General features: G+C 38.2%; 1 protein-coding gene across 3 annotated transcripts in view; it reads right to left on the bottom strand.

Moving 5' to 3' along the window:
• The window catches only part of Kif27 (kinesin family member 27), a 101,831-nt gene that overhangs the window by 39,695 nt on the left and 47,497 nt on the right, over positions 1-14,639 (bottom strand). For all 3 annotated transcript variants that reach the window (XM_070035509.1, XM_070035510.1, XM_070035511.1), the window contains 4 exons: positions 7,891-8,060; positions 7,065-7,180; positions 4,898-5,053; positions 1,889-2,094 (listed from right to left, as the gene is read on the bottom strand). In XM_070035509.1, coding sequence (XP_069891610.1) covers positions 1,889-2,094; positions 4,898-5,053; positions 7,065-7,180; positions 7,891-8,060 — 648 coding nt within the window. The remainder of the gene's footprint in view (positions 1-1,888; positions 2,095-4,897; positions 5,054-7,064; positions 7,181-7,890; positions 8,061-14,639) is intronic.

Raw genomic sequence — 14,639 nt, 5'->3', positions numbered from 1 at the left:
AGCCCTTTTTTGCATTACTTAATTTCAGGGTAGAGTCTTGATTTATGCCTGGGCCAGCCTGGGCTATAATACTCCTATTTTGTGCTTCCCTGTCTCTCTAAGGATGGTAGAATTGCATCACCACACCCATTCATTGGTTGAGATAGAGTCTCACAAATTTTATACCTGGGTTGGCCTTATGCTAGGCTCCCTCTCTCCCATTCACCCCAGCTCTACTTTCTAAGTAGCTAGAGTTTCAGGCTAGCCAGTGCATCTGGCTAAAACTATCTTGGTACCATCAATATATACTAATAAGAAAATGTTTAGCCAGGCGCCAGTGGCTCACTCCTGTAATCCTAGCTACTCAGGAGGCTGAGATCTGAGGATTACAGTTCAAAGCTAGTCCGGGGTGGGGAGTGGGGGACTGGGAAGGTGGCTTAGTTGTAGAGTGCTTGCCTTGTACCAATGAGACCCTGGGTTCGATTCCTTAGCACCACATAAGCAGAAAAAGCCAGAAGTGGCGCTGTGTCTCAAGTGGTAGAGTGCTAGCCTTGAGCTTAAGAGCTGAAGGACAGTACCCAGGCCCAAAGTTCCAGCCCCATGACCACCACCACCACCAACAAAAAGCTAGCCCAGGCAGGAAAAGCCATAAAACTCTTATCTCCAATTAACCACCAGAAAACCGGAAGTGGCACTGTAGCTTAGGTGGTAGAGCACACACCTTGAGCTGAAGAGCTTGAGGGACAGTGCCCAGGCCCAGAGTTTAAGCCCAGGACCGACCTCTCCCCCCAAAAAAGTTTAAAATTTTTTCAACATGGGTAACTGATATTATAAATATTTATATGTTTTTTAATATATTTATATATTTTTAAACTATCATTTGATTTTTTGTCCTTCATGAAGGGATACTATGTCTGTGGTTATTTTTGTTTCTTACCATGTAGATTTTTTCTGTTTTTTGGGGTTTTTTTTTTTTTGGTCGGTCGTGGGGCTTGAACTCTGGGCCTGGATGCTGTTCCTGAGCTCTTCAGTTCAAGCCGAGCACTCTACCACTTGAGCCACAGCACCACTTCTGATTTTCTGGTGGTTAATTGGAGATAAGAATCTCACAGACTTTCCTACCTGAGCTGCCTCTGAACCATGTTCTTCAGATCTCAGCCTCCTGAGTAGCCAGGATTACAGGAGTGAGCCATGCCCATCCCATGTAAGTTTTTTTAAATATCAAAATCAAAACAATAGACTTTGCCATAAACTTCTTGGAATTGCTCATTTGTCTCTGGAGATGAAATTAATCCAAATAAAGTGCTTCCAGTTAACTATATGTGTTAATCCTCTAAATGGTAAATAAAATATAACTTCTGTAAAAAAAAAACAATAGACTTACTGAATAAAGTAATATACTACCCATTATAAAATATGTAAACCAATCAGCACACTAAATAAAAAATAATTGCAACAGTTTTTACTGCTGGTAAATGGAATCCTACATTTCTCCTAACTTGGTGCAAGAATTCTGCTTTGTGGGATTTGTTTGTAATACAGAGGATCAAGCCTGGAGCCTCAGACACTAGACCAGTGCTTTATGACTGAGCTACATTCCAGTCCAGCAGAATTCTTAAATAAGTATGAATAGTAAGGCTTTAAAAAGTTTTCCTAATTACATTTGTTTTTGGTGCTGGTTCTAGGGCTTGAACTTGGGCCCTGGGTACTGTCCCTGAGCTTTCTTGCTCAAGGCTCTACCACTTGAGCCACAGCTTCACTTCCAGCATTGTGCTTGTTAATTGAAGATGAGAGTCTCACAGGCTTTCCTGCACAGCCTGTTTCAAACTGAGATCCTCAGATCTCTGAGTAGCTAGGATTATAGGCATGAGCCACCGGCACCTGGTTCTTAATTACATTTTTAAGTTACCTGGATTCTCATCTTTGCAGCATCCATCTTTTTACGGAATTCTTTCTGTAATTTGACCTTCAAAGCAGTATCAGAAAGATTTTTGTTTTCCAGTTCCTGTAGCTGCTTCTGTGTTTCAGTCAGCTCCACTTTTGCCTGCTCTGCTTCATGCTCTAGTTTTGTTACTTTCAGAGAATACTGCTTGCTTACAGATTTGGCATCATTACCTTCACCATAATAACAGCAGCAATAAAAATTATAATTAAAAATTCAGGCTGAGTAGAGTTATCACTTAAGGCATAGCATTAAACAGTCAGCTATCCCCTCCCCCAACAAATGCAGTCACATTTCTGTGTGTGTGTGTGTGTGTGTGTGTGTGCGCGTGCGTGATGATACTAGGGCTTGAACTCAGGATCTGGCAGCTTTTTCCCTCAAGATTGGCACTCTACACTTGAGCCACAGCTTCACTGCCTGCTTTTTGGTGGTTATTAGATAGAGTCTCAATACTTTCCTGCCATGGGCTGGGAAGGTGGCTCAGTGGTAGAGCGCTTGCCTTGCATGCATGAGGCCCTGGGTTTGATTCCTCAGCACCACATAAGCAAAAAAGAAAAAAGCCGGGAGTGGTGCTGTGGCTCAAATGGTAGAGTGCTAGCCTTGAGCTGAAGAGCTGAGGGACAGCGCCCAGACCCAGAGTTCAGGCCCCATGACTGGACCCACACACACAAAAAAATACTTTCCTGTCTGAGCTGGCTTCAAAAAACTATCCTTGATTTCAGACTCTTTTTTTTTTTTTCTTTGTCAGTCGTGGGGCTTGAACTCTGGGCCTGGGTGCTGTCCCTCAGCTCTTCAGCTCAAGGCGAGCGCTCTACCACTTGAGCTACAGCGCCACTTCCTGATTTCAGACTCTTGAACAGCTAGGATTACAGGTGTGAGTCATTGGCTCCCAATTCCCACTACACTTATTAATCAGTTCTTTAATGATATTCTTGTCTGGTACAGTTGATTCTCACAGTTTCATCTTTTGTGTGTTACTATGATATTTTTTATCCTCTGAAATTGCAGGTGAGTTTCACTGCCATCAAACTCCAGGTAAGAAGGCTATTAGGTGCCACTCTGTCCTCTTAGTGCACATTGGCTTCCTGCTACCCCATCTGTCTTCTAGAATTTTTTTAAAACTCTAATTTAAAAAAATTATGGAACAAATTAACTATACTAAAAGTAAAGAAATAAAAATGAACCCTCATTGCTCAGATTTAAGAATGATCAATATTTTGACACAGTTTGCTTCAAGAAAGCCTTCTTTTATTTTGCTTAAAGAATATTTAAGCAAATATTAAGGAATCCCAGATACTATCTCTTCTCATTTTTACATACCTCAATAAATATCTACAAAGTATATAAGCATAAGCACAAAGTTATACTTAACAACTAATACCCACTTGTCCATATTTAGACTTCCCCAATTGCCTTGACATGACTCTTACAATTAGCTCATTAATCAACATCTATATAAGGTCACACAATATATCTGAGAGTTATAAAAGAATCTTTTAACCTTGAACTGACTCCTTACTGAATTTGTTAAATAATCTTTCCAAAACTTTACTTATGCTGAGTGCTGTTGGCTCATGCTTGTAATCTTAGCTACTCAGGAGGCTAAGATCTAAGGATCAAGATTTGAAGCCAACTTGGACAAGAAAGTTTGTTAGATTAATCTCTAATTAACCACCAAGAAGCTGAAGTGGATCTGTGGTTCTAGTGATAGAGCACTAGCTTTGAGCAAAACAAAACTAATGGCTAGTTCCCAGGTCCTGAGTTCAAGACCCAGTCCAGCACCAAACAAAAAAAACCCTAAACAAATTTTAAAAATACTTTACTTATGAATATTTAAACAGAGGAAAGGAAGGATATAGAAATTTCTGTATTTCCTTTCTATATTTCTTTTCATCTAAGATTAGTTACTGACTCAAGTTAGGTTTTAGTTGTTCCATTATAGCGAGATTGGCAGACTACTGACAACAGGTGTCCGGAGCTCAGGATATAAGCAACATGTGATACTGTTATACAAATTGTTCTATTGCTGCACGGGAAAATCTTGTAAGGTTTTAGTAAAAAAAGTTACTGAACTCTAGGCCAACTTTAAAATACAGACAACTAAGGAGCTATGGTATATAGTTCAGTAGTATGGAGCATGCCTACCATGTGTGACTGAATTCAACTTCATACCCCCAAATTAAATAAGAAAAATATACAATAAATAACATAACTATGAATACTTTTAACAAATCTTGAATTATTTACTAATTGGGTCAACAAAACAATTTTATGAACCAATAAGAAAAAAAACAGGCTAATTATTATCATAAAATACTAAACTGCTACTGATTATAAGATGCATCTTGAATTCATAAGATATTAAGATGTGAAAAAAGTATTAGACTGACAAAATATAGTGTACACATGAGTAAAGTAGCTACTATTTGGGAGAAGTCTTTAGCAAGACTGAAAAATAAATGCTTATTGATTATTTTCACTAGGCATCACAACTTTATGAACGTTCCAAACTATCCTTATTCCTAAAACCTCTCAAGAACAAATCTTTGTATCTTTAGAGAAGTAAAACTTATTTTTACCTAAAATACTTAAAAATTTACATTAAAATGAACAATTAATTGCTCAGTGAGAAAGCACTAAAGGCCCTGGTTTTATACCCAGTACCACAAGAACTAAAAATTAGTTAGAAAAACATCTCAGACATATACTTAGGTATCTAGCATAGTTTTCTAATATGTAAGTGCTATTCAGAACAACACAAAATTTATAGTGGATACAACAATTCCTAGATGATATCTCAATATAACAAATTCTTGATAACTGATCTCCACATATTATCTCTAAAACGTATCTCATATACCTAATCCAAGCTAGAGTGGATTGTCATGAGCTTTACCAACTAAAATAAATATTACCACATCTGAAACAATTTTAGAAGACCTTTTTTTTAATCATATAAAAACAGCATACTATTACCTGTTTTTATTAGCTCTTTAATCAGATCTTCTTTCATCTTGATGTTAATTGTAAGTTCTCTCATTTTTTGTTTAGCTTCATTAAGTATGAGTTCTGAACTCCTTAATTTTTGCAAATTTGACTCTTGACTCTTCCGAAGACATTCAATCTTTAAATCTTTAAAACAGAAGAAGCAAAACTCAGAAACAAACATATCTGTTCATAAAATATTCAACTAAAACTGATTTTAAAGAGAAAAGCAATTTATAGGTAGTACAGGGAGTAATAAATAGGAAGGGAAGGAATATATGCATATAGTGTTATAGTTTATAGTAAGAGTTTTCATTTACTTTAAAATTTTAAGCATGCATGCTTGCACCACTCCCCCTCCCCATCCCAAGCCTCATAGAGGTTTGGATAAACAGTTTGCCACTGCCTTTACCCGGACTTATTTGAAATAGGCACCACATCTCCAAGTGGGCAGAGAAGTGAATTTTTTCCTGTTACCTTCTAGTTTTATTGTGATCAGAAAATGTAGTCCAGGGCTGGGAATGTGGCTTAGTGGTAGAGTGCTTGACTAGCATGCATGAAACACTGGGTTCAATTCCTTAGAACCACATACGCAGAAAAAGCTAGAAATGGTGCTGTGGCTCAAGTGGTAGAATGCTATCCTTGAGCAAAAGAAGTTCAGGGATAGTGCCCAGGCCCAGAATTCAAGCCCCAGGACTGGCAAAAAAAGGAGGAGGAGGAGGAGGAGGAGAAGAAGAAAAGAAAATGTAGTCCAACACTATGTTACTGTGTTGCACCACAATGTAAATCAACTATGTCACTAAACACCCCGTTTTTCTTTTAAATTTAGCAAGCCTTTCTTTTTCTTTTTTGGTCAAGGCTAGCACTCTACCACTTCCAGCTTTTTAGTGGTTAATTAGAGATAAGAGTCTCAATGGACTTTCTTGTCCAGGCTGGCTCAGATCTCAGCCTCCTGATTACCTATAAGCATAAGCTACCAGAACCCAGCTAGAAAGGCTTTCTTAATGAACTCTTCTATATTCTAGCACAAATTTTGTGGCTGTAGATAAAACTGTTTAAGGATGGCTATGTGAACAGTACTTATCTTCATTATTTCTACATTTTGAATTTAGTTTATTTATAGTCAAATTTTAGTAACTAATACATGTAAAAAACTCAGAGAGGGCTTGGAAGGTGGCTGAGTGGTAGAACACTTGCCTTGCATGCCTGAGGCCCTAGGTTCAATTCCTCAGCACCACATAAAGGAAAAAGAAAAAATCCAGAAGTGGCGCTGTGGCTCAAGTGGTAGACTGCTAGCCTTGAGCTGAAGAGCTGAGGGACAGTGCCCAGGCCCAGAGTTCAGGCCTCACGACCAGACCCAAAAACACAAAACAAAACAAAAAAAACTCAGAGAGATGTGGTCTGTTCATATTGTAGCAGTTTTCATGTTAAATTCTCTGTAACCTTACTTTTTGTTACTATTGTTGGTTATAGGGCTTGAACACTGGGCCTGAGTGCTGTCCTTCAGCAATTCAGGTCAAGGCTAGCGCTCTACCACTTGAGCACTACTTCCAGTTTTCTGGTGGTTTATTGGGTTTTCCTGTCTGTACTGGCTTTGATCTGCGAGCCTCAGATCTCAGCCTCCTGAATAGCTAGGATTACAGGCATGAGCCACTGGTGTCCAGAGGATGTAACCTTACTTTTTGTGAACTGACCTACTTAGATCAAGAGAAACTACTTGATTTTGTATTATAGATTTGTTACAACACTTAATGTTGTTACTTGATGCATAGAAATTTTCATCAATTTTGTTCTAAAACATTACAAATATTCTGTATATAACTAGGTTTTCCAGAACTAATGGCAGGCATGAGTACCAGTGCAGGTCAAAAGACCCTTAGTAGATGACATGCAATGTTCTCTGAAGGTACAGAACATACTCAGGTTGGATACAAACAATAATCATCTCTAAGTAAAAAACAACAACAACAAAAAAAAACTTTTACAAAGGAACAGAAAGAGTGATAACCTAGAGTCTATAGAATTGAGAATACAAAAGAAATTCTACAAATCCAGAAAACATTCCTATCAATTTCTAGTTTTGAGACTTCCTAGATGCTTCTTATATTACTGACTGAATAAAAGCAGTAGTGGCTTATAAATATTAGGTCTAACTTACTTGAGAAAGTCTGTGTACCTTCATTTCCCAAACTTGACTTTTGCGTTTCATCCTGAGTATCATTCAACTCAACAAGAGAACAAATAGAAGCTGGCTTTTTAATCCACTGATGATTTCTACAGTTAAAAAGAATAACAATAATTAGGATCAAAGATAGTTTTGTTTTGTTTTTTGTTTTTGGGTCCGGTCGTGGGGCCTGAACTCTGGGCCTGCGCGCTGTCCCACAGCTCTTCAGCTCAAGGCTAGTGCTCTACCACTTGAGCTACAGCGCCACTTCCGGCTTTTTTCTTTTTTGCTTATGTGGTGCTGAGGAATCGAACCCAGGGCCTCAGGCATGCAAGGCAAGCACTGTACCACTGAGCCACCTTCCCAGCCCCTCAAAGATAGTTTTTTATCTGATTTTACTTATATGCTTTTAAATTAGTGTCTCCAAAACATTAGCAGCAATGTTAAAAAATATATATATATGAGTAATTTTGCTAATATTCTTCAAAATAATGTCTTCCATACTAGATCTAATGGAAAATTTACCATGTTTGGCAGCACAACGGGAAATCCAAAACATGCCCTCTGAACATTAGAATAACTACAAAAGCTTCATAAAGCTTCTTCAATTTTATAATTTTCAATTGTAAGGCTGATGATGTTGGTTCAAACATTATTTTCACATCACATTATATGACTGTATATATTTTAAAAAACTATATATTCCTGCTTAATCGGAAAATACATTTTAATGCATCTTCTGTAATGTATTGTTGTTTAATGTATCTTCCATCATTATAATTATAATAATATTTATTAAGTGGGTCTACACGTAACATACCCAATTCTAGATTTTTCTTGGCCATCTGATTCTTCATCTTCACTGTTATCTGAAAATTGGCAGTGGAGGACTTCATCTTGTTCTTCTATGCAACCCAAGAGCATCTGACTTCGTGATCGAAATCCAGCAAATACTTGATCCAGAGAGTACATAGGAGGACTTGAGTAGACCTTGCAAGTGATTTCCCCACCCAACAACAAAAGAAGTATTTTTTTTAATGTCTAGTTTTATCCTACTATCCAAAATGTTTTTAAGAGATTATTAGATAGGTACTCTTAGACAGCCAATTACTGACAATGTGCTCCCTCAAAAAGGTTAAAATTAATTTCACAATACTACGGTGCTTCACGGACTCATGCTTCTTTCAGGATCTACACAGCTTTTTCTCTTCTAGAAAGCTCTTCGGTCTTTGAAAATAACTTTACCAAAAGTACTAGCCAAAAATAAAACTAAAGAAAAGGATGAAAAATACCTCAATAACAGTTTTAGAGAAAATAGCCAATAATAAAACTAAAAAGAAGCATGAAAATTATCCCAGCTAGAGCAAAGGCCCTCCCTGACAAATATTCCCAGTTTAGAACATGTAGAGAAACTACAGGGTTGCTGATGAACATATATATCCAGCTTCAATCAAATCCCAAAGCTGGAAGAAATCAGTACCACTGCTACTCCTTCTGCCAGGACAAAACATTCCCAGTTTGGAAATTAGAATGTATTTTCTCATACTTGACAAGAGCAAGTAGTGACGAGCTAGAGCTGAATTAATGTTCCAAGTGATATATTTAAGTAATATAATAGAATAAATACCCTTTTATGGGCTAGCCAAGGAATTTTTTCCTTCCTTCCTTCCTTCCTCCCCCTCCCTCTTTCTCTCTCTCTTGCCAGTCCTGGGGCTTGAACTCTGGGCCTGGGCTGTGTGTATCCCTGAGTTTCTTTTGCTCAAGGCTAGGACTACCACTTGAGTCATAGCACTACTTCTGGATTTTTCTGAGTAGTTCAATGGAGAAAACAGTCTCACAGACTTTCCTGCCTAGTCTGGCTTTGAACTATTATCCTCAGATCTCAGTCTTCTGAGTAGCTAGGATTACAGGTGTAAGCCACCAGTGCCTGGCTGTAGTTTTCTTTTTTTTGGGTCTGGTTGTGGGGCCTGAACTCTGGGCCTGGGCACTGTCCCTCAGCTCTTCAGCTCAAGGCTAGCGCTCTACCACTTGAGCCACAGCGCCACTTCCGGCTTTTTTTTCTTTTTGCTTATGTGGTGCTGAGGAATCGAACCCAGAGCCTCAAGCATGCAAGGCAAGCGCTCTACCACTGAGCCAACTTCCCAGCCCTGTACCTTTCTTTACTAAAGCATATTTCTACAGGAAATGCATGTTACATGCTCAAAAATGACCTTGCAAGTCAGGTACTGGTGGCTCATGCCTATATTCCTAACTACTTATGAGGCTGAAAGCTGAGGAGCATGGTTTGAAGCCAATCTGGGCAGGAAAGTCCATTAAACTCTCATCTCCAAAACTACCAAAAGGGCTGGGAAGATGGCTCAGTGGTAGAGTGCTTGCCTCACATGCATGAGGGCCTGGGTTCGATTCCTTAGCACCACATAAGCAGAAAAAGCCGGAAGTGGTCCTATGGTTTAAGTGGTAGAGCTTTAACCTTGAGCTGAAGAGCTCAGGGACAGCGCCCAGGCCCAGAATTCAAGACCCACAACCGACACACACACACACACACACAAAAAAAACTATCAAAAAAGCTGGAAGTTGTTGAGTTGCAGCTCAAGTAGTAGAGTGCTTCCCTGGAGTATAAAGGCTCAGGAACAGAGTCCAGGCCCTGAATTCAAGTCCTAGGACTGGTACACACACAAATGACCTTATAAACAACTGAATTACAAATAACTTTCCATATTTTTAATCTAGGCTCAAATTATAACATGTTTCCTTTTTCATCATCTCTCTGTAACAAAACATCAAGATGACTTCTCAGAAAAAGTGGTATCTTAGAATGTTCAACTTAACACAAATCATAAAAGTTGTTAAAATTTTAATAATGGAATATGTGTATCACATAGCATTTAAGATCCAATCAGCTGACAGTAGGCTTTTTACTTATCCCCTTCTAAAAAAGACTACCTGGCATTGATTCTCTTGAATCTGATCTTTTTTTCCCTCACTGATGGTCACCAGCTACCACATCAACACCAAGATGGATAGAGGCTAATATTTCCTAGGTGACCTCCTAGTTCTGGGGAATAAGGTATGAGGGAGAGTGATTCTTTACAGAATAACTCATGAATTACTTGTCTAGTATGTATAATGTATCTGGCATAGCCATATTGCCCTATAATTGACAGCTTTATAGTTTCTCTTGTGAGGATTTGGGCATATTTTCAGGGGCAAATAAGACATTTTGTTCAGAGTCAAACTTTTTTTCTCTGTGATTGAAACTTAAAATTTTTCTTTTTATATAGAAAACTTAATGGCCCAACTTACTAATAAGAACCAAATAGCTGGGCACTGGTTGCTCATGCTTGTAATCCACTAAGATGTATTCAGGAGGCTGAGATCTGAGGATTACAGTTCAAAGGCAGCCCAGGTAGGAAAGTCTGTGAGACATTTATCTCCAATGAATTTACAAAAAGCAGGAAGTAGAGATATGGCTCCCGTGCTAGACTTGAGCCCCAGAGTCTCACACACACACACACACACACACACACACACACACACACACACACACACACACACACACACACACACACACACACACACACACACACACCAACAACGCTGTCAAAATGTGCAATATTTAAACATTTATTGATGGTTGTTTCAACCCAATCCTAAGGGGCTCTTGTCTCTCAGGTTCCTAAAATAATCTATAACCCAATCACATTCCACTGTGGTGTTGGGTTCTGCATTCTGCAACTCACCACTAGGGATATTTTAGCACTTTCAACCACATTCTAAACAATACTGACTGCAACATAACTAACCCCCCTAAGCTGATTGACAATTCAGCTGAGGGGTGTCTTTCTAAATGCCAATTAAAATTTTTTTACCCAGAGTGGGAAGGTGGCTTAGTGGTAGAGGACTTGCCTAGCATTCATGAAGCCCTAGGTTAAATTCCTCAGTACCACACAAACAGAAAAAGTGCTATGTCTCAAGTGGTAGAGTGCTAGCACTGAGCAAAACAAAGAAGCTCAGGGTCAGTGCCCAGGTCCTGAGTTTCAAACCCTATGACTGGCAAAAAAATTAAAATTAAAAAATAAATAAAAATCCATTTTTCCCTAGAATTACATAGCCACAAGCCTGGAAAGACCCTGTCTGAAAAAGTGATCTAATCTAATCATATCTCAAGTTTGACTCTTCTCTACAATACTCTAAGTTATCATCTAGCCTCTGCTTAAACATATTCATCATCCAGGAGGCCTCTTGTATCATCTTTGGTGGATCTCAATACTAAGCTCTTCTTTGTATTTCCTTATAGCTTCTTCTCTAACTCTGAAGTCTAATAATATGTCTTCAAATATTTGCCAGCAGTCATCACGTACCCTCTGATTCAGACTAGAATTACAACTACTTCAGAGCAACTTGGTTGCTTCCTTAAAATAACCTAATTTGACTTAAAATATAATACACATACTAAAATACCAAACAAGAAAATAATCTTCTCTCATTAATGGTACATTTTAGTTGATTATATGTGCTAAAACATTAACTAATATACCATAACTATGGCTTTCACATATTTAACTTTGAAGTTGGAGAGTTGTGCAGAGTTTAGGTAATTATGGTTGGTAATTCTGTAGCCATGAAGTTGATATGTTCTGCAGGAAGCTGGCAAAAGAACCTGGTCAACAGCCCATAAAATGTGACTCCCACAGTTTTATTGCTGCTCACTCTTCACCATGATCAACTAAGTAGGCAAAGAAGTGATTTAAAAAAAAAACCTGATGATCTGTCTGTGAGAAAAAGTAGCCTTTATGTAAGAGAGAAAAACTCTTAGCAAAAAATTATAGAGGCTGTTAACTTACAAGTGTTAAGTTATGCACAGGAATTTTGTCATTCAACAAATATAACTCATTCAAGACAAAGCTAATTTTTTTAATATTTCCACTTTTTGAGTTTGCAAGTTATAAATTTTAAATATGTAACCCTTAAGAATACTTCAGATAAGCCGGGCAACAGTGGCTCACGCCTGTAATCCTAGCTACTCAGGAGACTGAGATCTGAGGATCGAGGTTCAAAGCCAGCCCAGGCAGGAAAGTCCTGGAGACTCTCATCTCCAATAAACCACTAGAAAACCAGAAGTGGCGCTGTGGCTCAAGCAGTAGAGCGCTTGCCTTGAGCTGAAGAGCACAGGGAGAGCGCCCAAGCCCAGAGTTCAAGCCCCATGACAGACAAAAAAAAAAAAAAAAAAAAAAAGAATACTTCACATATGGTGGGAGCTGGTGGCTCACACCTGTAATCCTAGCTACTCAGGAGGCTGAGAGCTAATGATTGTAGCACTATGCTTCAAAGTGATAGAGTTCTAGCCTTGAGCATAAGAGCTCAGGGACAACACCCAGATCCTGAGTTCAAGCCCCATGAATGGAAAAAAAAGGATACTTCAGTTGGTTTTCTTACTATATAATTATGTCAAGTAAAAAACTGATATATTTTGACCACTGCTTTTATTTCCTTTTCATAATGCCATATTTTATCAAATTTAATAGACACACATTATTTTTATACCACCAAAAAAGAAAAAAAGCTGTTAAACTATGACTTGCCATTAACTGTAAAATGTGTCCCACCATGAAAGATGATACATGTGAAAATGTCAGTCTTAATATCAACAAAATTACCTATTCTGTAAGAATCTATAGCTGTCTAGATACCTATTATAGATTTTCATCATTATTAAACTATGACTGTAAACTATTTTATAATTTGTTTCTTCTTAAATACCTTTTTCAATATGGATGAGACTGGCTTAGGTTTAATAATATCACAGTTACACTAAGAAAGTAAAATTCTTCTTTGTTTTTATTTAAATTTAAGCCAAGATTTGATTTTGGTTTGAGAACCCTTAGGTTTGATATCTAGCACTGAACTGTCATACACACACACATACATATATTATGGACATAAAATATAACTTAGTAGTAGAGTTCAAGTAGTGCCTGCCTAGCAAACATAAGGCCCTTAAATACCACATAATAAAAATCTTGGTATAATTGATTTAAAAATTGACTAAGTCAGGGCTGGGAAGGTGGCTCAGTGGTAGAGCGCTTGCCTTGCATGCCTGAGGCCCTGGGTTCGATTCCCTAGCACCACATATGCAAAAAGAAAAAAGCCGGAAAGTGGCGCTGTAGCTCAAGTGGTAGAGCGCTAGCCTTGAGCTGAAGAGCTGAGGGACAGTGCCCAGGCCCAGAGTTCAGGCCCCACGACTGGACCCAAAAAAAAAAAAAAATTGACTAAGTCATTTCCCCCCATTTCCTCTGAAAGTATTTTAAGTTGAGAAAATATTTTTTTCTGGCAGTAGAGCGCTTGCCTTGAGCTGAAGAGCACAGGGAGAGCGCCCAAGCCCAGAGTTCAAGCCCCACGACAGACAAAAAAAAAAAAAGAGAATACTTCAGATAAGGTGGGAGCTGGTGGCTCACACATGTAATCCTAGCTACTCAGGAGGCTGAGAGCTGAAATAGAAAATAATAGAGTTAAACTGAAGGAAGAAAATACTAGAGAAAGGAGAAATCCATGAGAAAATGAGATAATATTTCAGATGTCCCCTTTGGCTTAATTTAGCCACCTTTCATACTCAATGTGCAATTTTTCCCTTACTTTTAAAACAATGGAACAACAAAGAAGACTTGAAGAGAACCACCCCTCCCTATCCCTGAAGTGTCTTCCCATCAAGACTGCTTTTTCAGAGCTGCTGTGGTGATCAGCCAACCGGGAGAGGTGACCAAGGTTTCTGGATAAACAGTAGGAACAGGAGAGCCTCCAAAATGGTGAACTTAGTACCTTTGTATCTCCTTCCTTTCCTTCTTTCAGTGGCTTGGATGGCTCTTTTGGGGATAGAAGAACTTTAAAAACAGAACAAAACTAACCATTTGCAAATTTGAAATAGTAACTGGAAATCTTTACTCCAGTAACAATCTATGTCAGACATCATCAAACAATTAAAGATAAAAAGGACTTAACCACTAGCTCTATCTCTCCAAAGAGAAAGAGGTAAGAGGCATAAACCACAAACAAGAGAGATAAAGTAAATAACTCAATTTGTATAACCAAAGACATACTTTAAATGCTATTTTTAAGAAATAAAAAAATGGATAAAAATGGAAATCTTTCACATCACTAGCAATTGTAAAAAATTTAAAGTACAGACAATAAGTTTTTAAATGGCACTAATGAAATTTGAATCCTACAAAAAACTTATTATTATTCTTAAAAAATGTTGATAACTCTCCAAAGTAAAACTGAAATTAACACTAACAATGGTTTAAAGTTTAAATGCAAGCACCTGAAAATAATACAAATGGAGCTGAGTTTGGAGCTCAGTGGTAAAGCATTTGCCTATCATTGTATAAGCCCCTTGGTTTGACATCCAGAAAAATCAACCCCCCTCCAAAAAAGAAAAGAAAGAAAAGAAGAGATAAGCATACAGGCAAAGATAGCATTTGTCTCATTCACTGCACATCTGTCATGGGACCCATGAATGTGATAAGGATATAGTGTACCAGTCACTGTGCTGGGCAGTGAGTTAGCATCTCA

Source organism: Dipodomys merriami, unplaced genomic scaffold (genome assembly GCF_024711535.1).
Source record: "Dipodomys merriami isolate MVZ:Mamm:240054 unplaced genomic scaffold, mDipMer1.0.p SCAF_26, whole genome shotgun sequence".
In the NCBI taxonomy this organism is placed as follows: domain Eukaryota; kingdom Metazoa; phylum Chordata; class Mammalia; order Rodentia; family Heteromyidae; genus Dipodomys; species Dipodomys merriami.
The sequence above is the reverse complement of the archived record's forward strand: the minus strand, read 5'-3'. Positions and strand labels throughout refer to the sequence as shown.